We start from the raw sequence: 26,481 nt of genomic DNA, 5'->3' as shown, positions 1-26,481 counted from the left end.
TTCGAGGTTCTTGCTAATGAAAGTAGAGGTCAATGTGAGTAGTGTCTCGACATCCGACGAATCGGTCGAAGTGTTCCAAGGCTCCTCGTCCGACTTCCACGGCTCTCGTGCTCGTCGGTCGAGGAGCCTTCGCCGTTCGTCACCCCGACCGACTCGTCGGACCTAGAGCAGCGATTTCTTTGATTTGACGTCGACGCAGTTGTTCTGAGAAGACCAAGCGGTTGCAGCGTGCACTGATTTCGTAAATAGTGCTTGCCTTTAATTATTAATGGTTTGGTGGTGACTTTGTAGCCAAATGTAAACGAGGTACAGTTCTGTTGAAGGGCTTGAACCACAGGCACTTGACACGGGTGGGTGCATGAGGGCTGAGGGTGGCACGGTGCTCTTCTAATCTGCACCAACAGAAAGTGTTTCCGTTCACTTCCAATTAATGTTTCCAAGGGACAGTGATTTTCAGTTTTGGTCTGATGAATATATCCAAATTCTTAAAATAAAATTCGACTTTGATGAATATATTGAACATCTATCTATGTCTCTGATTATATATATCCTGATGTTATAAAAGCTGTTGTTATTATTTAGGCCGCTGCTAACGGCACGATATCGTTTGGCTAGCAAATATATGCTAGCGGCACGATATCGTTTGGTTAGGCTGCTAACGGCACGATATCGTTTGGCTAGCAAATATATGCTAGCGGCACGATATCGTTTTGCTTGGTCTTCAACCAGCAAATATGCTAACGACACGAATCACGAAAACACTTTGAACTTGTATCCTACGATCGATAACCAGGCAAGAGTGTGGTGTACGTCATACATCCTCAGCGGTCACGTCACTTTAGTAATGTATGACGTACCCGGCTTCACATGGTGTCTTGGTGAATCCCGCGATATGTGTATGTTTGATTTTTATATCTCTTATATATGTATATATTTTATTTATCTATTATTTTGTGTGTGTGTGGATTTGTAAAGCTGGATGAGACCGTAGCCTTAAAACTCTGGTTTATCCTGCTATAAAATAACAGTATTATTATTATTATTATACCCCCAGTAAAAAGTGGGCTCCAACTCTATATACTCGTACAGCACTGACGGCGGAGCAGGGGGGACCATAGCCCCCAAACAAATGTATTGGGGGGTGTGTATTTTATTGTTTAGAGGTCAATTATTGTTTTTGCTGGTGTTATTGATCCGCAGATCTTACACACACACACACACACACACACACACACACACACACACACACACACACACACACACACACACACACACAAATAAACAGGTTAAAAGAAGTATAAAATGAATTAAGATTTAATCTGAAGATCCGAACAATATAAACAGGTTAAAAGAAGTACAAAATGAATTAAGATTTAATCTGAAGATCCGAACAATATAAACAGGTTACCAGAAGTATAAAATGAATTAAGATTTAATCTGAAGATCCCAACAATAATAGTAAAGTCGAAATCACAGAATTAGCAACATCAAAGTCTTGATCACATTGACACCTTTTCTGGCACAATCTCTTCTTCAACTTTCAAATTTTCTTTCATCACAGAATTCACCAGGTTTTCATCCACAATCAGTCGAAGAGCATACTCTGCATGAGTGACCACCTTTACTTTCTTGGCACACTTCAATTTTTCTTTTTGCCTTTTACGCTTCTTTGCCTTTGGCAGCCCAATCACGGTTTGCAGTGATCCTGCTGGTCGTCCCTTCTTCATGGCTTTTAACGGTGGCAGAATTGTGTCTTTTAACGACGAGAGTTGGTCCATTATTCCAACATTTGACTCTCTCTCTTCAACTTCCACCTCGAGACTTTCGTGATCCCTTTGAAACTCGGCATGAACATCAGCAGTCACTTCGGGGTCATGCCAATACGTCCGAGTACCATTGTGTCCCAGTACCATTGCGTCCCAAAAAAATGCCGTCTCATTGCGTCCCATTAAGCAATCCCATTGGGTCCCAATACCATTGGGTCCCAGTGCCATTGCGTCCCGTACCATTGCGTCCCAACAAAATTGCGTGTCGATAGGTCCCATGAAAATTGCATCTCGATACGTCCCATAAAGGAATCCCATTACGTCCCCGTACCATTACGTCCCAACACAATTGTTACTTGAGCAATGCTTGAACGCTGCGGTGGGCAGTGTGTGTGTGTCTGTGTCTGTGTCTGTGTGTCTGTCTGTGTGTGTGTGTCTGTGTATGTGTGTGTGTGTGTGTGGCATGGATATTGTACGACAGAGTAGGTCAGCGAAAGGATGAAAATGAACAGTGGATTTTATAAGTACGGAGTATCTTACCTTATATTATCCGAGTAATTTCAAGCTTCAAGATTGCATAAATTTACGTAGCAATAATGTTGAAGCCTGTATATGCACTTACTTGACACATTTATTTTTTTCTCTTTTCTATTGTGTTTTGTAAAAAAAAAGAAAAAAGTTGTTGTTGTTGTTTGTTGTTGTTGATGTTGATGATGATGATGATGACGACTAAACATCGTCTACTCAGTAAATAAGCCTACAGTCATGTCATGCTCGATTACATACAGTGGAATACAAAGCGGTGTACTGTACTGTTTCGGTATTTTTCTTTGTGTCGAGCACCGCTAAAGCATATATTAATTTTACACTTCGGTTTAGGTTAGCGTGCTTCAGTTCATTTTAAAAGAAAGAATATGGTTACCTCAGAAAACCTGTAAGAAAAGCAAGGAGCGCCTCAAAACAAACACACTGACATGCAATATCCTTTACAGTTTCTGATTATATCGTGAAGGAATTTTTTTCTCCCATAAACAAACATTTATTTATTTATTTATTTATTTTTATTTTTTTTCACTTCACCTCATCTCGACTAACCGGTACACATCTTTTTATTTTATTTTTATTTGTGAAATACTGCTATGTACCGACACAATTTTTATTACAAATCGTGTTGAACGCGTTTTGTAATAAAAATTGTGTAATCCGAACACGATTTGTAATAAATTTATTACAAAACGCACTTTTATTACAAAACGTGTCGCTACACTGCTACAGTAACATCTCAGAAATTAAATTCACTAGTATTGGGACCTAATGGTACGGGGACGCAATGGCACGTAATTGTATTGGGACGTAATGGTACTGGGACGCAATGGTACTGGGACCCAATGGTATTGGGACGCAATGGTACTGGGACGCAATGGTACTGGGACGTAATGGTACTGGGACGTAATGGTACTGGGACGTAATGGTACTGGGACGTATTGACATGTTCCCGTCACTTCAACATTGCGGTCGTTTGTAACTTGATCGAAACGACCTTCGTCACTTTCTCCATGATTTAGCGCGCCGCGCTCTGTATCTTGTTCCGCAAACGCTTCAACTTTATCAGTTTCTCCGTGATTTTGTGCGCCTTGTTGTCTAACTTCATCAACACTTTCTCCCAGATTCTCTGCAAAGACTTCAACAACGACAAAATCCTTTCCTGTTTTTACAAGGTCACGTACTTGGCACAGAAGTTGTAATTTCTTTCGGAAATCATCTGCACCAGAGTTAACTAAAAACGAACAGATGTCTTTGCATACAGTCTGGGCTTCATTGAATTTGACCCAACCCGGTTTGACTTTTGATTGTTGACACGGTTGCGTACCAACCACAGAATGATCTGGCAAGTTGATGTTTTGAATGTCGTTGAAGTACTGTTTCGTCCAACGAGCAGGGATCATGTCCGTTTCCAAGATTCTAAGGTTCAAGTGCCGACGTATGGCAATCATGTGCCGACATGGTAAGTTGAAATTGACAACAGAGCTGCATGTACAGGACCCCACCTCACATTCATGAGACTGACCTCCTTCGCTTGTCACCTTGTAACTTCCTTCACTCTCTTCAACTACGCACTTTGTAGATAGTTGTATTTGCTCGGATATGTGCTTGGCAGCAAACGCCGTGCACACACTATGAGCAAACTGAACACATTCTTCTCTTGAAGATGATGTGCATTTTGTCTTCATGTCAAAGGCGCGAAACTTGATGAGAATTCTGCTTTCCTGACCTCGAGCAGTTTGTCCATCATTATATATACCCAGTGGTCTTGTGTTAACACAGTTACGAAAGATAACTGCTCAATTGAGCAGTTTTCACACGGCACAGTCCGAGCGTTGTTATTTTAAAACGCCGCGAGATCTACTCATTGTGCAGTTCTCAACTGAGCAGTTTTCAGACGACACAGTCCGAGCGTTGTTATTTTAAAACCCGAGACTCTACTCATTGAGCAGTTCTCAACCCGAGATCTACTCATTCAGCAGTTCTCAACCCGAGATCTACTCATTCAGCAGTTCTCAACAGCCTGTAGTCTGAGAGAGGGAGGGAGAGAGAGAGAGAGAGAGAGAGAGAGAGAGAGAGAGAGAGAGACTCTGAGAGAGAGAGACAGACTCTGAGAGAGAGAGACTGAGAGAGAGAGAGCCTCGGAGAGAGAGAGAGAGACGGACGTACATACACCCACATCCATGACACTGACGCACGCACACACACACGCACGTACACACGCACAAACTCACACACACCATCGCACATACACACACACTCACTAAAACACACACACACACCAATATTAACAACGAAAGAGAAAGAGAGAGAGAGAGAGAGAGAGAGACGGACGTACATACACCCACATCCATGACACACACACACACACACACACATGTCAAGGAGGCAGAGAAACTCAATGTGAGGAGAGGGAGGGGTGGGAGAGAGAGAGAGAGAGCCGCGCTGGGATCGGAACATTTTTCTCATAAACCGGAAGTGACGGAAATAAATGCTCAACTCAACAACAACAAAAACTCCCTATGCCTATGCCAATGAAAATGTTGATTGTGAGAACAAGAAAGGATCCGATATCGTTTCGCTAGCATCCAAGCTCTCACAGTTGCTTCGCGTACGATATCGTTTCGCTAGCATCCAAGCCCTCGAATTTGCTTTATATCCGATATCGTGCCGCTAGCATATATTTGCTAGCCAAACGATATCGTGCCGTTAGCCACTCCGTATTATTTATCCATGAATAAACTCAATTCTTGTTCACTACTTTTTGGCTCACGTAAGTGTAGTCTATGCGATTCTAACTTTTGTCTGTCTGTGCGTGCGTGCGTGTGTGCGTGTGTGATAGAAACTAACATTCAGGGGCGGACGAGGGGGGGGGGGGGGGTTCTGGGGTTTCCGGACCCCCCCCCCCCCCCCCAGCCAAAAAATAAAAATATTTTTGTGTGTTTTTTTGGTTTGAGTTTCAATTTTTGGGGTATTAATCAGTGACAAAATCTGCTGCCTGAAACTGGTAATGATCATCCTCAGATTGCACCATTTTGCATCCTTTTTTTCAACATTTTCCGGGGGGGCATACCCCCGGCCCCCCCTAGCAAGCTAGGCGCTTCGCGCCGTCAGCTCGGCGCTTCGCGCCTTCACACACATATCTTCACAATATACTTTTGGAACCCCCCCCCATAAAATGAACTGATCGGCCCCTGACATTTGACTAAACACCGAAATACTAATTTTACCGGGTTATTATCCAAGCAACAGCTTCAAAGTATTGAAGCAATGATCAACATTGTGTCGGCACGTATGTAGATAAAGTGTGTATCCAAAGAAAACGGGTGGTGGTGGGTTTTTTTGGGGGGGTAAAAATAGGTGACTGGTTTGTGTTGTGTGTGGTATGTAGACCAGGTCAAGGGTCAAGGTTAGGTATTATATTCAAAATCTCACTGATTGACATATGCCCAAAGAAAGGATATATATATCATGTTCACCACGGGCAATTTACAAATTGAATATCATCGCTACTGCATGTGCCCAGTGGTCACCATGCAGGTCACCGATACCTGAATATGATATGCTGCATATATATTATATACTAGATGAATACCCGCTTCGCCGGGTAGCCGGCTTCGCCGGGAAGAAGTACTTAGAGCCGTACGCCGGCTTCGCCGGGTCCGAACAATGGACCCGCCAAGCTTAGGTCCCTCCCAGATTCGTGGAATGGGAACAGCACGAAAATGATTCAGTGGCCATAATGCCATTCCTGACCATATCGAGTCCCATCCTTGTCGACGAATGTAACCGTGTTAATCACCTTTGGAGGCGAACTCCACTCAAACAGGACTGAGCAAGTTATGGCTTCTATAAGGAAGGCCAGTACATAAATTTACACAAAAGCCGCCAGACCACATCACAAACAGAACTGAACAATGCACAGGTGTTGCTCACATAGAGACACACACACACACACACACACACACAAAAACACAGAGAAGCCGTATCTATAGAGAGATAGATGACAGTGTATTTTTCGCGTGGCTATAAATTGATTCGACCTTTGCACTTTTACAGTGAGGATAATTTACGGGTCCAATTTACGTTCTGGATACTGCGTTGACCTTCTAAAAATAGTAACAGTAACAGAACGCCGGGAATATCCGAAGACGCTCCACTCACACTATAGTGCACCATTACGAAGGAAGGGAGGTAAACGCTGAAAACCTGGAGAATATGAGAAGATAAGGAAGAGTTACTTATAATGGTGAAATGAACACAAAAACCAAAATCGATTCAGCGCTGCGCGCTGAGAGCACGTGTTGAAATATCTCATCGATGATATTGTGTCCGGGGTGTAGCTGAATACGGTGTCCAAATTTGAAAAAGATCCACCGAGAACTTTGGCTTTGGTGTGTCGGTATGGGGGCCCGGGTAGCTGAGGTGGAACCAAAATAGCTGAGGTGGAACCAAAATCGGTTCAGTGCTGCGCGCTGAGAGCACGTGTTGAAATATCTCATCGATGAGGTTGTGTCCGGGGTCTCTCTGAATAAGCCCACCAAATTTGAAGCAGATCCATCGAGAACTTTGGCCGTGCATGGCGAATACACAAATACACAAACAGACAGACAGACAGACAGACACTAGTCGTATATATAGATGTATGCTTGTCGTGTACATGGTTTACATAACAGAATCAGAATGGAAAGCATTTTGTACTGTAGTGAACACTGGGGATAAGTAACAGCAGTGTTAATCAGTTATCATCATATGACCTTGTTAGCTGATTCTGAACCGAGCTCAACACTTGCAGCAAATCCCGCAGTGGGGCACTACGGTTATGAAATTAAAGGCCCCTCCTGTTTTTGGAACCGCAGGAGCTTTCTAGTTTGCTGTTAGGTAGATTTTTGGTTCCTCTTTCCTGTCATGCTCTCTTTTTCTTCATGAATTCTTTTCCTTTTTCTGCCTTCTTGCTCATTCACCTGTATTTTTTCCAAAAATCTCTTCTCTTGCCGCTTGTCTCGCGATTCATGTATAGTTTAATCTGTTAGTGTTCTGATGTAAGTCCAGCAGTAGATAGGTTAAGCCTATTTTAACATACTGGAAACTGGTAATCTTCCAGTAGGTATTAATTTAGTTTTACTAAAGCCTGCTGGGACACAAGTAATGGGTTAGTGCATTTGTAAACAGGAATCGCTTGACAAGTGGCCCCCTTCATCCCCCTTCCTCGTCCTGATATGGCTCTGCGTAGTCGGCTGGACGTTAAGCAACAAATAAACAAACAAACAAACAAACTTGCAGCAAAGTATTAGCTTTGTGTAGTACGTACGTCGTGTTAGTGAGTATTTCATCTCCCTCTTGTTAAATAAATGTATTTGCATTGCTGTTTTCCATAGTGTGATACTGTTGTCTGATCTGTCCATATATATGCACTGCCTGACTGTCTGTCTGCTTGCCTGTCTGACTGTATGTCTGTCCATGCTTCTTTTTAATCCTCTCTTCTTCCACTCTCTTGTAAGTATATATATATACACAAGTCATTTGTGAAAGTCCAGCTACAACTCTTTTCTATCTCATGTTTTCTCTCCCCTACCTTTTGAAAGCATGGTTAACACCATTTCTTTATCAGTTTAATTGGAGTGCTGTCGGCTTTTCTGATGACTGATGTGTACTTTTTTTTAATTGATGTTTTTTTAAGTTGTGTTATTTTCTTCCAGAGCAAAGTTTTGTTATTAATTGATATATGCAGTTTGTTTCACTTCAATTTTATGAATTATATTTTGCAGGTCACTGGCAGCTAACAGCACAAAATGAAGTACTGCAGTACACGCGGCAGGGTACAGGGGCTTTCGTTCGAAGAAGTCTTGTTTTCAGGTTTTCTGGAAGATGGAGGCATGGCGCTTCCAGAGATTATTCCTACCGTTTCCCTGGAAACGCTGAAGTCATGGGCCGGGTTGTCATACAGAGACGTGGTGCTAAAAATTGTTCCCTTCTTTGTGTCCGAAGAAGAGCTTTCTTTTGGGGATCTTGAAAGTAAGTGTGAATTTTATTTAGTATTTCATTGCTATGAGTAAGGATTGTACTTGAGCAACCATGGGTTCTAGTGCTCAGGTGTAATACTGCTGCTAAATGTGAGCTGTGAATTTGGGCAAAGGTGGGGAAGAGGGAATGAGCAATGTCGCTTATTGACTGGGATCATGAGAAAATTAAAAATTAAATGAGACAACGACAACAACAAAACAAAAGTACACATGAAGTAAAGAAAAGAAACTTGATTACAGTGGAACCCCCCTTTTCAGACCTCTAAAACCCCCCGCGGGTTAGAATTTACCCGATGCTCCCCCCACCCCCGCGGGTCAGGGGGAAGAATTTACCCGATGCTCCCCAGCATGTCGTAAGAGGCGACTAACGGATTCTGTTTCTCCTTTTACCCTTGTTAAGTGTTTCTTGTATAGAATATAGTCAATTTTTGTGAAGATTTTAGTCAAGCAGTATGTAAGAAATGTTGAGTCCTTTACTGGAAACTTGCATTCTCCCAGTAAGGTAATACATTGTACTACGTTGCAAGCCCCTGGAGCAAATTTTTGATTAGTGCTTTTGTGAACAAGAAACAATTGACAAGTGGCCCTATCCCATCTCCCCCCCCTTTCCCCGTCGCGATATAACTGTCGTGGTTGAAAACGACGTTAAACACCAAATAAAGAAAGAAAGAAAGACCTCTAAAAATCTAAGAAAATCAGGTCTTAAAAAGGAGGGGGTCATAAAATGGGGGTACATTTACAGAGGTTATGAACAGAAATGAGTTTGAGAAAATCAGGTCTTAGTAGGAAGGTATAGTCTTAAATTCGGGGGTCTTAAAAGGGGGATTCCCCTGCATGGAGCACAAGGATTTGTAATGTGTGTTGTTACAGGCACACTTTGACTTCAATCACCTGGACAGGACAATGTTTCAGAGCTCGTGGACAAGGCCCTGTTGACCTTTGACACACCTGAAATTGCCCCGATTGCACACCTGTCCGGTGGCCTGAACATATTTGAGCTGTTTCATGGCCGCACCTGGGCCTTCAAAGACCTGGCCATGTCCGTGCTGGGACAGCTGTTTGACTACTTCCTCAACAAGCGACAGAAGCATCTCACGATTGTCGTGGGTTAGTCCGCTGCATACAGCTTTAGGCATAGGCCTGACACGCAAAATTATAGAGTACCATGTGCAAAAAGTCTGACAAAGTGAAACCTTCCCCTTGTTTGCATTTCCCCCCACGAAAAACCAGGCTTGTGTGTAGAGCTGTATATTTATTGAAAGGGTTGAAGGCTGTATTTTGTGAAGGGGGTCAGTATGCACTGGAAAGCTGTAATGTAAAAACTGTTTGTTCCAGTTGTCAATTTAATGTGTGTGCATTTGAGTGCATGTCTTTACTGTGCTTTTGTGTATTTTATGAGGGTATTTGATTTCCAATCAGAAAGTAGTTTGCAAAAGAAATAGGAGTGTGTGTGCATGTTTGTATGTGTGTGTGTGTGTGTGTGTATTTGCTTGTGACATTGCATAATGAGCTGTCATGTTTGGTACTGAACAGAACATGTTGTTGACACAGGCACATCAGGAGACACCGGTAGTGCAGCAATAGAGGCTGTGCGTTCCCTGAAGTGGGTGGACATCGTGGTGATTCTGCCTCGCAACAGGTGCACACAGATACAGGAACTACAGATGACCACAGTCAAGGAGGATAACGTTTTTGTCTACAGAGGTATGAATACAGTGGACCCTCCTCCCTCTCCCCGCCATTTGAGACCCCCTGGTTTAAAGATGCAGTGCCTATGTCACAGTATGGAGAGCAAAGATTTGTTGATTTGTCGCAGATTATGATATAAATAGCCAGGAGCTTCCCACAACTATCTCACACTCACAGATGCCTACATATACCTTTTAGTGTTGCCAGCCAAACGAAACACCATGCGGTTTGTCAGTTTGCATCCCCCGCCAAATTGTAATTAATATTTCCCGTGATCACGTTTGTGAACAGACAAGCTGCAGACATTTCAACCTGCAGATCTATACCAAAACTACATAACGAGTTCTCCCTTCCAGGGGAATTTCTATCACACTTACCTTTCTTGCAAGAGTGGAGGAAGGATAAGGGAGGGAGGGGAGGGTAGGACGGTACTGTCCCACTTTTTTGTTACCACAGTGCAGTCTGAATATCTGGGGCATAGAAAATTTGATTGTCTAAACAGTGGATGCGAAAAATAACATACACAGGAAATGCCGAGGTCAGACTGACTGGACCTGGCGTCAAGATTCACAAGAAAAGGGCATTCGGGCCACGGTCTCATTTACAGTGTTTATAATACTCCAATTCAAACAGCCAACTTTTCGCAAGCACAGACTAGCTACGGAGCAGTGCCTGACTGGCCACTCCTCCTCTTCTTCCACTTTTCATCTCAATGCTAGTTGTTGTTGTGTTGTTGTTGTTGTTGTTGTTGTTGTTGTTGTTGTTGTTGTTGTTGTTGTTTATCCCATTCAAACAGCCAACTTTTTGCAAGCACAGACTAGCTACGGAGCTGCGATTGTCTGATCGCTCCTTCCCTTCTTCCACGTTGTTGTTGTTGTTGTTGTTGTTGTTGTTGTTGTACATGCTGATGTTTTTTTGTTTTTTTGACTCACATGCGAAGCAAAAGTGAGTCTATGTACTCACCCGAGTCGTCCGTCCGTCCGTCCGTCCGGACGTCCGGACGTCCGGACGTCCGTCCGTCCGTCCGGAAAACTTTAACGTTGGATATTTCTTGGACACTATTCAGTCTATCAGTATCAAATTTGGCAAGATGGTGTATGATGACAAGGCCCCAAAAAACATACATAGCATCTTGACCTTGCTTCAAGGTCAAGGTCGCAGGGGCCATAAATGTTGTCTAAAAAACAGCTATTTTTCACATTTTTCCCATTTTCTCTGAAGTTTTTGAGATTGAATACCTCACCTATATATGATATATAGGGCAAAGTAAACCCCATCTTTTGATACCAGTTTGGTTTACCTTGCTTCAAGGTCAAGGTCACAGGAGCTCTTCAAAGTTGGATTGTATACATATTTTGAAGTGACCTTGACCCTGAACTATGGAAGATAACTGTTTCAAACTTAAAAATTATGTGGGGCACATGTTATGCTTTCATCATGAGACACATTTGGTCACATATGATCAAGGTCAAGGTCACTTTGACCCTTATGAAATGTGACCAAAATAAGGTAGTGAACCACTAAAACTGACCATATCTCATGGTAGAAAGAGCCAATAAGCACCATTGTACTTCCTATGTCTTGAATTAACAGCTTTGTGTTCCATGCTAGGTTTAGTTATTTGACCTTGACCCTGAAGGTCAAGGTCATGTAAAGGTCAAGGTCAAGCATGTGAGTCGTATGGGCTTTGCTCTTCTTGTTTTAGTAATCGTTCTCTTTTTCTCTCAGCCTTTGATCATCATCATCATCAACATCATCGTCGTCATCATCATCTCGTCTTCTTTTTTTTTCTTCAGTCACATTCTGGAAAACACACACACACACATGCATACACACACTTACACACACACGTACACACGCACATACACACGCGCGCACACACACACACAACGCGACCTATTCCCCACCTCACCCCACTCCTGCCTATGTGACTCAGTGTTTATATACGAGGCCTGTAAGAAAACGGTAAGCAGGCGATCACCCGCCTCCTGATAAGAGCCCTCTGTCAGTAGAATTTATGTTGACACGTACTTGACACGTGCTTGCTGGACCTGAGGGCCAGACAGCCTTACACCCATGCGTCCTAAAGAACAAGTGTATTTATGACTTTACAGGGGCTACGTGTTTGAAAAACAGAAATTTTAAGCGCAAAAGTAAAGCATTGAATGACGCCGTCAAGGTCATGCAGGTAGTGTAGGTCGGTATTCATGTCAACTTTGATGCACAACATTCGTTACAGGATTCTCAGCCCTGTCTTTTTAAACACCCAGCCCTCATTTAGTCATACATACACTTGGTCTGTGAACAATTACCGTTTACTAAACGACTAGTAACAAGCAATGCCACAAGGGGTCAAGGAGAAATGAAACAAGTCGCGTAAGGCGAAATTACTACATTTAGTCAAGCTGTCGAACTCACGGAATGAAACTGAACGCACTGTATTTTTTTCACAAAGACAGTACAACTTCGTCAATCCCCGCGAGAAGGAAATCGCTCACCTCCCACGTGCAAAACGCAGTGATATGCACACGCCAGAATAGCGTGGTAGCCTATTGTGCTAAGCAGGAAAGCGCGCTTTTCTGTATTCGTGTTAACTTTCTGAGCTTGTTTTGAATACAGCCTATTATATCTATACGTTTTTGGAATCAGGAAATGATAAAGAATAAGATTAATCATTTTTGGATCGATTTCTTAAATTTTAATCGTAAGACTAATTAACCTTTTTTTGTTAATTATGATCAAAGTTTAAGAATAAACATGACATATGTATATATTTTTAGATTCATTAGTTAAGCCCGGCTTCGCCCGGGAGTAAGCGGAGCCCTGTAGCAATTTAAGACGCTCGCTATCCCATTATCATTAGCTTTACCTCCTTTGTTTGGATACAAAAAAAGAGTTATCTCCCTTACCTTCTAGAAATTTCCGGAACTGTCCAGTTAATTTTTCTTTCTTCATTTCTTCCCCTCATAGGAGCAATAGCGAGTCTCTAATATCACTGGCATGATGTGCTTGCTACAGGTGAACAGTAGGCACTGAACTGGTCTTGCACCATATAGGCTGTATTCAATAAATGGGAGGTCCATAATCTGAGAAAGGAAACAATGAATCAAGAAACTAAAACCCAGGTGCACATCTGCGGCACCTAGGGAGTGTACGTGCACACTATCTTGTTCCTGCCTCTTGCCATCTCAGAGGTATGGCGACCACAGACAAAAAAGAGTTATCTCTCTTACCTTCTAGAAATTTCCGGAACTGTCCAGTTAATTTTTCATTCTTTATTTCTTCCCCTCATAGGAGCAATTATAGCGAGTCTCTAATATCACTGGCATGATGTGCTTGCTACAGGTGAACAGTAGGCACTGAACTGGTCTTGCACCATATAGGCTGTATTCAATAAATGGGAGGTCCATAATCTGAGAAAGGAAACAATGAATCAAGAAACTAAAACCCAGGTGCACATCTGCAGCACCTAGGGAGTGTACGTGCACACTATCTTGTTCCTGCCTCTTGCCATCTCAGATGTATGGCGACCACAGACAAAAAAGAGTTATCTCCCTTACCTTCTAGAAATTTCCGGAACTGTCCAGTTAATTTTTCATTCTTCATTAAATTTTCTTCCCCTCATAGGAGCAATAGCAAGTCTCTAATATCACTGGCATGATGTGCTTGCTACAGGTGAACAGTTATCTCCCTTACCTTCTAGAAATTTCTGGAACTGTCCAGTTAATTTTTCGTTCTTCATTTCTTCCCCTCATAGGAGCAATAGCGAGTCTCTAATATCACTGGCATGATGTGCTTGCTACAGGTGAACAGTAGGCACTGAACTGGTCTTGCACCATATAGGCTGTATTCAATAAATGGGAGGTCCATAATCTGAGAAAGGAAACAATGAATCAAGAAACTAAAACCCAGGTGCACATCTGCGGCACCTAGGGAGTGTACGTGCACACTATCTTGTTCCTGCCTCTTGCCATCTCAGAGGTATGGCGACCACAGACAAAAAAGAGTTATCTGCCTTACCTTCTAGAAATTTCCGGAACTGTCCAGTTAATTTTTCATTCTTCATTTCTTCCCCTCATAGGAGCAACAGCGAGTCTCTAATATCACTGGCATGATGTGCTTGCTACAGGTGAACAGTAGGCACTGAACTGGTCTTGCACCATATAGGCTGTATTCAATAAATGGGAGGTCCATAATCTGAGAAAGGAAACAGTGAATCAAGAAACTAAAACCCAGGTGCACATCTGCGGCACCTAGGGAGTGTACGTGAACACTATCTTGTTCCTGCCTCTTGCCATCTCAGAGGTATGGCGACCACAGACAGACAGACAGACAGACAGACACACAGACAGACACTCTCTTTTATTATATGTATAGATAGATAGATAGATTCAGAATGTCATGAAGAATACGATGCAATCAATTTTAAATCTGTTTGCAAAAAATCGATTTTAATGACAACTTTAATGAGCAAACTCATGAATTAATTTGTAAGCCTCCAAGCTGAAATGCAATACCAAAGTCCGGACGTCGTCGAAGATTACTTGACCAAAATTTCAACCAATTTGGTTTAAAAATGAGAGCGTGACAGTGCCGCCTCAACTTTCACGAAAAGCCGGATATGACGTCATCAAAGACATTTATCAAAAAAATGAAAAAAACGTCTGGGGATATAATACCCAGGAACTCCCATGTAAAATTTCATGAAGATCGGTCTGGTAGTTTTCTCTAAATCGCTCTACACACACACACACACACACACACACACACCACACCCTCGTCTCGATTCCCCCCTCTACGTTAAAACATTTAGTCAAAACTTGACTAAATGTAAAAAAGAGGAATACAGAACAGAGACATAAAAGAAAGTGCACAAGTACCTAATTACTGGTACGTTAATCACGTTGATTTTTTGTCTCCACTGCTGGTAACGACCGGTCATTTGAATAGGGGGAAAAATAAGACGCGAGAAGCAATATTAAAACATTTAGTCAATCTGTTGGCCTGAAGCTAAAAGTTCCACATTGGAAACCCGCCATCAGTCAAAACTTCAAATGTTTGGCTTGGCCAAGACTGAAACGGGTCGAGCTGGTCTTTGCAAAGCAAGCAAACACAGGACCTTGTTTGCATCAATCCACTTTCCTTAAGTTTAAGCACATTTCCAGAGTAAATACAATACTAACAGCTATTGTGTTTTCAGCATGGCACTAAGTTCATGTTCCACTCCCAATGAAACCAGTTTGATTGGACTGGAGGAGAATAAAACAGACGAGAAGGCAATGAAGACGAAAACAAGCAACAGTAATGCGGTTAATATGTTTGGGGTTTATGGGTATAAGTATGTTTTGAGGTTTATTGTTTTTTTGCCAGTGTCGCGAACCAGCGGGGCCCCCATGATTCAGATTTATTGCCCAGCATATCACTCCTAACGAAGACAAGGAGAAGGTGAGGGAGAGAGAACGAACAAAGGAACGAATAAACAAACTTTATTACTTAAGGATGGAGATTTTAGGCTGACACCTAGTCTTACAATCTGTCCCTGCTAAACCAAGACATAAAGATAGAGACTATAAAAGGACAATCGTCAACGGCAATCATACAGTATTACAAACTACAACATTACCGATACGAAAATCTAATAAATAATAGAACATTGAAAAGTACATGTCAATATAATACAAAGGAAAAGAAAAATCGACTCACACACAAACGCGCGCCGCATACCTGCATGCTCATACACACATGCATGCACACAATCCAACACACACACACACACACACACACACTTGGGCTTGCAGACGCAGCAGACAGTGCAGTGAACCTGACCAAAAGCAATAGCTGCCACGTGCGTGCATCCATCAGTTTTACCGGACAGGAGCAGCAGCGCGTAATTATAGCAACGATAAAACTAGATGACCTTAGGGGTTCCTCTGGCTATGTTTAGTGACTGGAAAATCCACAGGAATGTGGGGGGGGGGGGTTACAGGGGAGCATCTTGTATTGTATGACTTTCTTCTTCTTCTTCTTCTTCTTCTTCTTCTTCTTCTTCTTCTGCGTTCGTGGGCTGAAACTCCCACGTACACTCGTGTGTTTTTTTTGCATGAGTGGAATTTTACGTGTATGACCGTTTTTTTCCTCGCCATTTAGGCAGCCATACGCCGTTTTTGGAGGAAGCATGCTGGGTATTTTTGTGTTTTTATAACCCACCAAACTCTGACATGGATTACAGGATTTTTTCGTGCGCACTTGGTCTTGTGCTTGCGTGTACACACGGGGGTGTTCGGACACCGAGGAGAGTCTGCACACAAAGTTGACTCTGAGAAATAAATCTCTCGCCGAACGTGGGGACGAACTGACGCTGTCAGCGGCCAACTGGATACAAATCCAGCGCGCTACCGACTGAGCTACATCCCCGCCCTATACACTTAAATTATTAATTGGATCATCTTACATGTATGCAAATGCACAGATACAGATGTATGAAATGTTCTGTCCTTGTTCCCTCTTACTGTGGTTGTTTGATTTATATCTGCCTATAACTATCCAGGTATGGGAATTGTCCGCCGAAAGGCAAATTTCCGCCGAATTTTTTTTTTGTTCCGCCGAAAAAGCAAAAGTGTCTGCCGAAAAAATAAATGGGGGAGGCAAAAATGGTTCTAAAAACTGAATATAATGGCAAACTTGGAGCTAAGATGACACCAAACTACACCAGTTGGGTTCTTTGGAGAAAAAAAAATTCTGCCCAAAATTCCCCCAGCAGACACATGGTTTCTGTCATCATTTGTCTTGTGTACCTAATCAGAAAACACCATCCTGTCTGTCTGTCTGTCTGTCTCTCTCTCTCTCTCTCTCTCTCGTTTCTTTGTCTCTAATTCTTGGACTGGACAATGTTGTTTTATGGTCGATGTAAGCGTAGTGCCATTCCTTGCAAGAGACTGTCATGGTTTCGCACTCTTTTTCTCACGTACGCTCCTTATCGCTGCCAACGCTAGTTATGTTTCTCGCACGTAAGACATCGCAGGTGCCGGGGTGTTTCCGTGGCAGAGGTCGTTGGTCGCCCTGTGCTTTCTCTGGCATCATTATTTAAGAGACTTGTAGGATCAGCAAAAAGGACTATTATGCTCATGAATATGCATGGCGTATTGATAATGATTATTGTATTGTTTAAATTCACATTGTTCATAAGGGTTGAAGAGAATGTATAAGTTATGTAACGTTTTGATACATATATTTGTATAGTTTGTTTTTGAAGAGAAATTGGGAATTTTCTTTGGAATGAAGGGACTAAACTTGAACCTTGTTGCTGTTTTCTGAATAATAGTGTGTATTTTAATGACGATGTATATGACAGGAATAAACCTTTGTCTGAACCGATTGCTGTTGGGATGGTTATGAATGTCAACAGCTGACGGAACATCAGACGACATAGATCAGCCAATCAGGAAGATGTTTGCTGATGTGGAATTCGTGAAGAAGTATAACCTGTGTTCAGCCAACTCCCTGAATTGGGCCAGGATCATGGTTCAGACCGCTCATTTTTACTACGCCTACCTCAAGGTACCTTTCGATATTTCAGTAAAGAGGCAAAAATATGTTCCATGTAAATGTAACACCAGTCTAGCAGCTGAATAGACTATTTTTGAATATAACTCCGTCGAGTTTGTATGGGTTTGTGAAAGAGTGAATACCCTTGATTTGCCTCTGACAAATAACTTCAAACGTGCTCCTGTCTAAGTGTTTCCGACACACCCCTTGCTAGTGATTGCCCCCTCAAATGTTGTGACCGAGTAAAAAGCAAGGGCATTCACTCTTTCACAACCCATACAAACCCGACAGTTATTTTCGGAATTTGTCTATTTGAGGGGACAGAAGCAGACAGAAAATAAGAATCTTGAGTACATGTTTCACCTGTGCACCTATTTTAAGAGTGCCCTAGTGATTTTATCTGCATATATATGTAAGTGTACTTAAGGCACACTGTAAGAGAATAATTTTACTTTTCATGGGGGTTGTTACAATCTTTTCAAACAATGACAATGCATCTTGTAAGCAGCATGTGTCTTTGGTCTAATGCTTGTCAAACAATGTCAATTCTTTTTGTTTTAACATAGGTAAGCAGCGTACATGCTTGATTTAAATTACAGATGTGTCCATCATGTGACAAAGAGCTGGAGGTTGTGGTACCCACTGGAGGAGGAGGAAACATTACAGGTAGGTGAAACATGAGAACAGTGGAACCCTTCATTAAGACTCACCCCCCCCCCCCCACACACACACACATTTGTAGTTTTTTACACTACCTGTCATAAAAAAGTAGGCATATACATTTAGCTGTAGATCTTTGTGACGCAGCCAGTTAATTGTTAAAACCAAATATATCGCCAGAAAGGTAATTCACTCCCTACCGTATGAAATACAGTTTCATTTTTCATGAATTAGTGTTTATGCAGAGGACCGGAGATCTAGGACACCCCCCCCCCCATGAAATCAAATTCACAAAAGCAAACTTGCAGAAACTAAAATACACAAAAAATCAAAATTAGCCAGAGTGACCCTGTTTTTGATCTCAAATGGAAGAACAACTCATTTTCTACCCATACAAACTTATTTGGTTCAGCTGTAGTGCCTAGCAGTGTTGTTTTGCCATTTTGAAGAAGACTGGTGTCAACCGCATCAGAAGCCGCAAAAAGCTTGTTTTGATGTCATTTTTTATGGGCTATGTGGGTAAAAACCTTGTTTTTGTAACAAGTTTTGTAATGGCTCCTTGTATTGTTCTTAATTTGACACGAGTATTGTTAACACAACTGCAAAAGAGTGTGTAAAATATCATGGTGTTTTGATGAGTTTGTTGGACGCACTAGAACTTTTCAGAAAAGTTTTATTAAACTGTAATAACTCTTTAGAGTATGGTTGCAAAAATTCAGCAATTTGCAAACTTCAACACAAATGAATATTACAATTGGGGATCAAATTTGGTACAAAAGCAACAACGCACTGGGGTGGTATGGAAATGTGAATGCAAAAGAACAATTACGAAAAACAGATCTTCCAACATCAAAACCCAGTCCCGCACAGCAGACTGAACTGGCACGTCGCTCACAGCGATAAACGTTTATCCGCACGGTATTCATGTGTATGCAAAAGAGGTTTGTGTAATAGTATTGCAGAAGTTTTGCTTCATTTTTTTTCAACTGGTCAATTTTATCTTCAAGTATTCTGTAAGGAAAGATCGACATCCCGAGAGATGAGGGGAGAGTGAATCATAAAGCGATTTGCCTGTAATTTTCTTTCTTTTTTTCTGCAGCTGGGCTGGTAGCAAGAAGGATGGGGCTTCCAGTACAGTTTGTGTGTGCTGTCAACTCCAATGACATCGTGGCTCGCATGGTCACCACGGGCAAGTGCGAACTGGGAGATGTTACGCCCTCCCTGGCCCCTGCTATGGACATGCAGGTGAGAACTATACTTTCACATTTGATCACCTGACATTATGTGTGCAAGATCAAAGGAAAAATGTGGTACACATGGGCTTTGATGCTTAATTTTGCAATTGTGGTGGGGTATAGGAAAACTCCTTTTCAAGATTCGCACTCAAATCGCCAGCAAGGCAAAATGGACAGTGCTGATGTTTGCATTTTCAGCATTTTTGGACTCTACAGAGTGTGATATTTGTTTTGGCAAAATTAATACATCTGAACAACTTATTTTTAAACTCCAATATACAGGGTTTTCTTTTGCACTGTTTTAAATGATATTTAATCATTTACAGCATGAACCACTACTGCAGTTTGCTTGAACTTTCAGTATTGTTGCAGTTTGCCTACAACTTTGAACGAGTGTGGTACCTGTGCTCCGACAGGAACGCAGAGCTTGTGTGCCAGATGATGAAAGAGGTGGAGACGGGCGGCAAAACCACCATACCTGAACAACTGCTCACACAGGTAAAGCTGACTTCATTTGGTTGCTTGCCATTCTTGCGCATTTTTCTCAAAGACTGCACAGTTTCCTGAAATACAGTCCTGAAGTGTAACTGCTATTGCGACAACACATGAGTCTTTATTCACAATCTGTTGTTGTTGTTGTTGTTATCGTTTTCCTTCATTTTTCTCTACATGTACATACACGAGAATTTGAACTTTACTGCCACATGGGGGAGTTTTCAGTGTGAAGGTTTCCAAACTTTGGTCCCTTTTTCTCCATTGTATCAGATTTTGTGTGTGCACATTTTGAACATTGATAGTTTGAATCTGTCAAAGACATCTACACGCTAGGAGCTGATCTTGAAGGGGGGGTCAACTGTATTCTCCCACGTGGATTTCAGATGCAGTCGGAGATCAAGACCTTTGTGATTGATGACGAGGGAATCAAACGTATCTTAAAAAGATGTTGGGAGGAAAACAACTACTTGCTGTGTCCACACACCGCTACTGCAGCTGGCTACCACTACAGCGTACTGGACGCAGGGTCAGTGTCTTAAAGTGAAGGACCCAGGGTTACACATTAAGGTTTCTGGAGCTGATGGAATATCTTGATCAAGCATTCTTTCTTTCTTTATTTGGTGTTTAACGTCGTTTTCAACCGTTCAAGGTTATATCGCGACGGGGAAAGGAGGGAGATGGGATAGAGCCACTTGTCAATTGTTTCTTGTTCACAAAAGCACTAATCAAAAAATTGCTCCAGGGGCTTGCAACATAGTACAATATATTACCTTACTGGGAGAATGCAAGTTTCCAGTACAAAGGACTTAACATTTCTTACATACTGCTTGACTAAAATCTTTACAAACATTGACTATATTCTATACAAGAAACACTTAACAAGGGTAAAAGGAGAAACAGAATCCGTTAGTCGCCTCTTACGACATGCTGGGGAGCATCGGGTAAATTCTTCCCCCTAACCCGCGGGGGGCTGATCAAGCATTCTGCACTGTGATGTTAAAGTGATAAATCTCACTTTTGCACCAGTTTTCTGTTGCAGAAGTGTTAAAGGCACAGTACGCCTCCCGTAAACCATCACAAATACTGTCAGGCTTTTACACAAAGTACAAACACCCTTCCATTTGAACGCTCACCGAACGGGAACATCCTAGGTGCCTAACGTAAAGAGCGAGCAATTTTCAAAGAATTAATTTTGCGGATTGTCTGATAACAAAATCGGACTGTGGTGCGTTTTGGCGCTAGACCTAACTTTTAAAATCTAAATAATAAATTGACAGCTTGTTACACATACATTCTTAAATCATAAAAGAATTCTTTTTTTTCAAGACAAGATCAGTACAATTCGAAGTTTTAAAAGTTTTAAAAAGGAAAAGCCCAGAAGCAGGGTCACGCAAGGTCGTGGTTCTTGTTGCAGAAGACGGTTTATGCCTATCGCCAGTTCCTCTGAACAGTCCCCATCGCTAGAGTTCTTGTGAATCACAGCCGTTTGTTTCATTTAGATTTAGAGGTACATACAGCAGACTTCCTCTAACTCGCGGTCTTTGGGGTCCAAAGATTTTTGATCTCGTTATATCCGATTCGCGATGCAGTTTGGGGTCCAATTAAAGGGAAGAAATCGCGTTCTCTTCCGAGTCAGAGAAAAACGCGGTTATTTCCCTTGTTGGTCACAAAAAGCCTGTGAGCGTCACGTTGGCGTGTGTGCGTTTGCCGTGTGAGTGCATGTGGGTGTGTGCGTGCATGTGTGTATGTGCATGCATGTGTGTGTGTGCGCACGCACGCCTGGCATGTGGTTGTGCTACAATGTTCATGTGTATGTGTTACAGCGTTTCTCACAAGTGTGACGCTTCTGTTGGCAACTAAGTTCTCAAAAGATTAACTGCGATGACACGTTTTCTTTTATCAGCAGATGACGATTTCTTTTCTTTTTTCTCCGACTCATAATGAATACATGTTGGGTTTAGCGCTGGTCTTATATTGACAACATACTATTTGACACCAACGATAGTTAGATCAGAATGATTGGTGGATCAAAATCATTGGTTGACGTTTACGTTTTTAGATGTGTCAGTTACATGGATAAGCTTTTTTTGTTTTGTTTTGCTTTGTGTGAGTGAGTTGACACGCGTTTTGTCTTTCGCAGAAAGCATGTAGATTTCTTCTTTGATTGTTTGCTTTTTCTGCCACCTGCTATAACGCAAAAAGCTGAAGCACTTCATAGCGCCTGTAGAAAATCCGGGGCGTCAAGCTGAGATCGCGATTAGCGGGAATCGAGTGTTAAATTGCATGCCTGACTAGGTTGCAGAAGACTGAAGCGCAGTTTAAGCACTTGACTGGCGCCTGTGGCCACCCGGACCGTCTAGCAGAGATCGCAATTAGCTGGACTTGAGTGTTCAACTTGCACGCCTGACTGGCCATACTGACTGGTCAGACACTTAACCTCTATAGGTACATGGCCAATTTGACGATACCGATCGTGGCATGACAGTTCTTGACTGAGTGGGGCACGTGCGCGTGAAAGGTTTGTTTTTCTTTTGCTCGCAGGTCTCGATAAACCCGTAATGTACACAACCTGAAAACACACACACATGTAGAACACTATTTGGAGAGACTGAGGGAGAGAAAGAGAGAGAGACTGATAAGATGAAATGACAATTTACTGCATGATGAAAGGCCATCGGACCCAGAGAGAGATAGCGTGGCTATGATAGAACATTTTTTCATGATCTGTACTATTTTTTGGCCTTTATGTGACTAATTTTGTTAAAAACAATTTTTTTTTTAAATTATATATATATTTTTTTTAATTTTTTTTTTTAAAGGTCGGTTCTGGGTTTTTTCAGGGTCCATGAGGTCTCCGCGATATAGCCGAATTCGCGATTTAGTGGACCGCGAGTTAGTGGAAGTCTGCTGTAATAACGTGCTATTGCAGATAAGCTCACAGCGAGTCGCATTCAAATTACAAACTGACGACTACATTGTGAAAAAAAGGAAACTGGATCACAAGGGTTCACGATGGCTCAGGGGTAAGATAAACCACGCAAAAATAAATTCTTTGAAAATTGCTCGCTCTTTACCTAGGATGTTCTCAAGCGGTGAGTGTTTAAATGAAAGGGTGTTTGTACTGTGTGTAAAAGCCCGACAGTATCTGTGATGGTTTACAGGAGGTTTACTGTGCCTTTAATCATAGTTTGATACATCTTCTTCTTCTTCTTCTGCGTTCGACTGACTGTACGATGCTTGATACATCTATTCATATGTATCCGGGTTCATAAGTGTATTAGTAATTACGTATACCCACTGGAACCCCTATTTTAAGAACATCCCCCACCCCCTCCCCAAAATAAAGAGTGCCAACATTTTAAGACCTGAGACTTCCTGTTAATAACCTCTGCACGTTTATTTTACGACACCCTGCTTTCTGAGACTTGATTTTTGTAAGATTTTAACAGGGGGGTTTCACTGTGCTTAAAGACAGACCTGCTGTTTTGCAGACGTGACCCATCTCATCCATCAGTGTGCGTGGCAACAGCATCCCCTCTCAAGTTCCGCGAGGCAATCTCAACCACTGGATTGCAACCCATCGACACTCCACGCATTAAGGAGCTGTTATCGGCACCAACATACTTCACCGACATGGAGCTTACCGATAATTGGGAGAAAATCCTACGTCACAGGATTGAAGTGATGACGGAAAATTTCTATGCCAGAAATAAGGCTTAGTTTTGGATTGATCGACTGATGATGGAAAAAGTCCATGGCAAAACAAGGCTTAAGTTTGGGTGGCTTGTAAATGCCCCCCCAACCTCTTCACCCCCCCCCCCCCCCCTCCCATACCTTCTCCGTCTTCCATATTGTTACTGTCAACATAGACACATGAATTTTTGACATCACTATATTTTTGAAAATCAAAACAGATAGACTTCAAACATTCCAAAATCAAGAATTAAAGAACACAAATTGTAACTAATTGAAAAGTTTGATTATGCAAAAATGTTTCGCTTTGTTTGGTCCAATAACTAATCTTTTGTGGTTTTGCATTCTAAGCTATAATTCTGACATAAAAAGAAATATGGATAAATAGAAATAATTCAGATAGTACATGTACAGGAATAGTAGTTTATACCTTGTGCATTGGCATACATGCTTGATAAATAGTCTTCCATGAAAGTGTTTTTTTGTTTGTTTTTTTTTAAATTTTGCCAAGCACATCATTGTGGGGCTTTTAATAAAAAACATTCAGGCATCCGTCTACAACGTATCATCAGTATTTGCTCTTGTTTTATCCTGCAGCTTGCAAAGAAAGTGTATGATGTCTCGGTGCATCAAAAGACATCAAAAGACACCAATAGAGAAAGCGCTAAAAATAAAAATCTGTGCCAGGAAATGTCTTCTTTTATGCACACATTCCTGTGTAATTTTTCATTTGTTTTGATATAACAGCAGTCGGGGCGGGGATGTAGCTCAGTCGGTAGCGCGCTGGATTTGTATCCAGTTGGCCGCTGTCAGCGTGAGTTCGTCCCCACGTTTTGCGAGAGATTTATTTCTCAGAGTCAACTTTGTGTGCGCGTGCAGACTCTCCTCGGTGTCCGAACACCCCCGTGTGTACACGCAAGCACAAGACCAAGTGCGCACGAAAAAGATCCTGTAATCCATATCAGAGTTTGGTGGGTTATAGAAACACGAAAATGCTGGAATACCCAGCATGCTTCCTCCGAAAGCGGCGTATGGCTGCCTAAATGGCGGGGTAAAAACGGTCATACACGTAAAAGCCGTGGGAGTTTCAGCCCATGAACAAACAAACAAACAAACAAACAAACAATATAACTGTAGTCTACAGGATTGGTTTATCATGCCCAGTAAAATATTCTGTTGCATTCCTGTGTGACTTTTGTTTTCATAGGCTGTCATGTTCTGAAGTTTAAACTTTTGAACCCACAAATAAGGTGCTGGAAGTTGTCAATAAGATGTGACTTTTTTTCACCAGTTTATATGACACTGAGCAGATTTAGTTGAAAATCAACTATGAAAAAAGATATACAGAGTATGTGGATTAAAATATGAGACTGTTTTCACTACGAGTGGCCAAAATGGTGGCACACCCACATTACAGACCCATGAAAGTGATGCCACACACTAAATGAATGCCAGCCGCTCAGAGGTCTTCTCATAAATTATGTGACATTAACAGCCCGTCCATTAGTTTACAAATCAATTTCCGCAGTTATCAATATGTGAATTGATCTAGTCATGCCATTCTAGACCTCTAGCTTTGACGAATTTAGTGCAAAAGTCTGTTAGAAATATTGCTGATTTTTTAACTAGGGAGCAAACAAAATTTACGCTTTCACAACTTACTTACTCATGTTGCTAGTCATGCGGTTGTGACATCCTTTATCTCTGTTGTTGCATTATATCAGTAATCAAAATTGTAACTATGATACTAGTCAAAGATTGAAACAATCAATTTGTCAGCAAAGCCAGCTGGTTCAATATTTTCTCCATTTTTTTTCTGAATCAGAATGGAAGTTTCATACTTTAGAAGAATTGCTGCATTGTGATATATTGCAGCCATTTATCTCTGTAACTATACTGTTCAAAAAAAGAAACGCATAGCTTGTAATATTTGGTTAATTTAGTTATATGGCTACAAGGATATCCACCAAACTGCAGAAAATGTTTATCTGGTCGTCGACCTTTCGTCCATTGCCACAAGTGAGCTCTGCACGTGACGCATGCGTTATCAGTGGCTACAATGTCAAAATTGCTCATTTGGCATGACCACTCGTCATGCTTCAGTGTAATCTCGTGAAACTCGGGGAATATTGAGCTCTCACCATGTCTTCCAAAACCCATAAAAGCGGATTGTTCGCCACAAAGAAATCAGACGACAATTCAGCGACGAAAGATGGCCCGATTGAGCAGAGAAGACCGCCAAATTGCATTGGGTCGTTTACAAGCAGGCCAAAGTCAAAGTGCAATCGCCAGGCACTTCCACGTGTCCCAGAGCACCATCAGTAGACTGTGGGTCAGGTTTCAAGCCACTGGCTCCGTTGCTGACTTGCCACGAGCGGGAAGACCAAGGGCGACAACTGCTGCTCACGACCGCTTCATACGGCTCCGCCACCTCCGGAATCGTTTCCTGTCGGCCTCATCTTCTGTCCAGGCTCTCCCCGGGCCACACCGATTATCGGACCAGACCGTGCGGAACCGCCTGCATGAAGCTGGTTTGAGAGCTCGCAGACCTCACAGAGGAGCTGTCCTCACCCGCCGCCATCGCCAGAACCGAGTGCAGTGGGGCAACCAGCACCTTCGCTGGACCGTCCGGAATCACTGGAGACACGTGTGGTTCAGCGACGAGTCCTACTTCCTGCTCCAGCGACATGATGGTCGGAGGAGGGTCTACCGGAGAGTAAACGAACGTTACGCGCCCAACTGTGTGGATGAGGCACCCGTTCATGGTGGTGGAGGCGTCATGGTGTGGGGGGCGATCAATACCGCTGGAAGGAGCACCCTGGTGCACGTCCA

General features: G+C 42.2%; 1 protein-coding gene across 2 annotated transcripts; it reads left to right on the top strand.

The window, feature by feature from the left end:
* The first annotated feature begins 188 nt into the window (after nt 1–188).
* On the top strand, nt 189–24,214 carry LOC138982591 (threonine synthase-like 2). 2 transcript variants are annotated; one of them, XM_070355916.1, is made up of 10 exons: nt 189–241; nt 8,078–8,324; nt 9,245–9,439; nt 9,884–10,036; nt 17,427–17,578; nt 18,166–18,232; nt 19,326–19,471; nt 19,834–19,959; nt 20,340–20,482; nt 23,448–24,214. In XM_070355916.1, exons 2-10 carry the CDS (start codon nt 8,102–8,104, stop codon nt 23,674–23,676), a joined length of 1,434 nt encoding a protein of 477 aa, XP_070212017.1. In that variant the 5' UTR covers nt 189–241; nt 8,078–8,101; the 3' UTR covers nt 23,677–24,214. The 2 variants fall into 2 exon arrangements, with proteins under 2 accessions (XP_070212017.1, XP_070212018.1); XM_070355917.1 differs by having other exon boundaries at nt 215–350.
* The last annotated feature ends 2,267 nt before the right edge of the window (nt 24,215–26,481 follow it).

This window comes from Littorina saxatilis, linkage group LG12 (assembly GCF_037325665.1).
Source record: "Littorina saxatilis isolate snail1 linkage group LG12, US_GU_Lsax_2.0, whole genome shotgun sequence".
In the NCBI taxonomy this organism is placed as follows: Eukaryota; Metazoa; Mollusca; class Gastropoda; order Littorinimorpha; family Littorinidae; genus Littorina; species Littorina saxatilis.
This window is presented reverse-complemented; position numbering and strand designations above follow the sequence as displayed.

Bases quoted from the DNA above. Each gene is read 5' to 3' on its own strand.
- LOC138982591 (XM_070355916.1), top strand. From the start codon at position 8,102: ATGAAGTACTGCAGTACACGCGGCAGGGTACAGGGGCTTTCGTTCGAA. The intron at 17,579-18,165 runs GTACCTTTCGAT...TTTAAATTACAG, and splicing joins TTTACTACGCCTACCTCAAG to ATGTGTCCATCATGTGACAA. The intron at 20,483-23,447 runs GTCAGTGTCTTA...GCTGTTTTGCAG, and splicing joins TACAGCGTACTGGACGCAGG to ACGTGACCCATCTCATCCAT.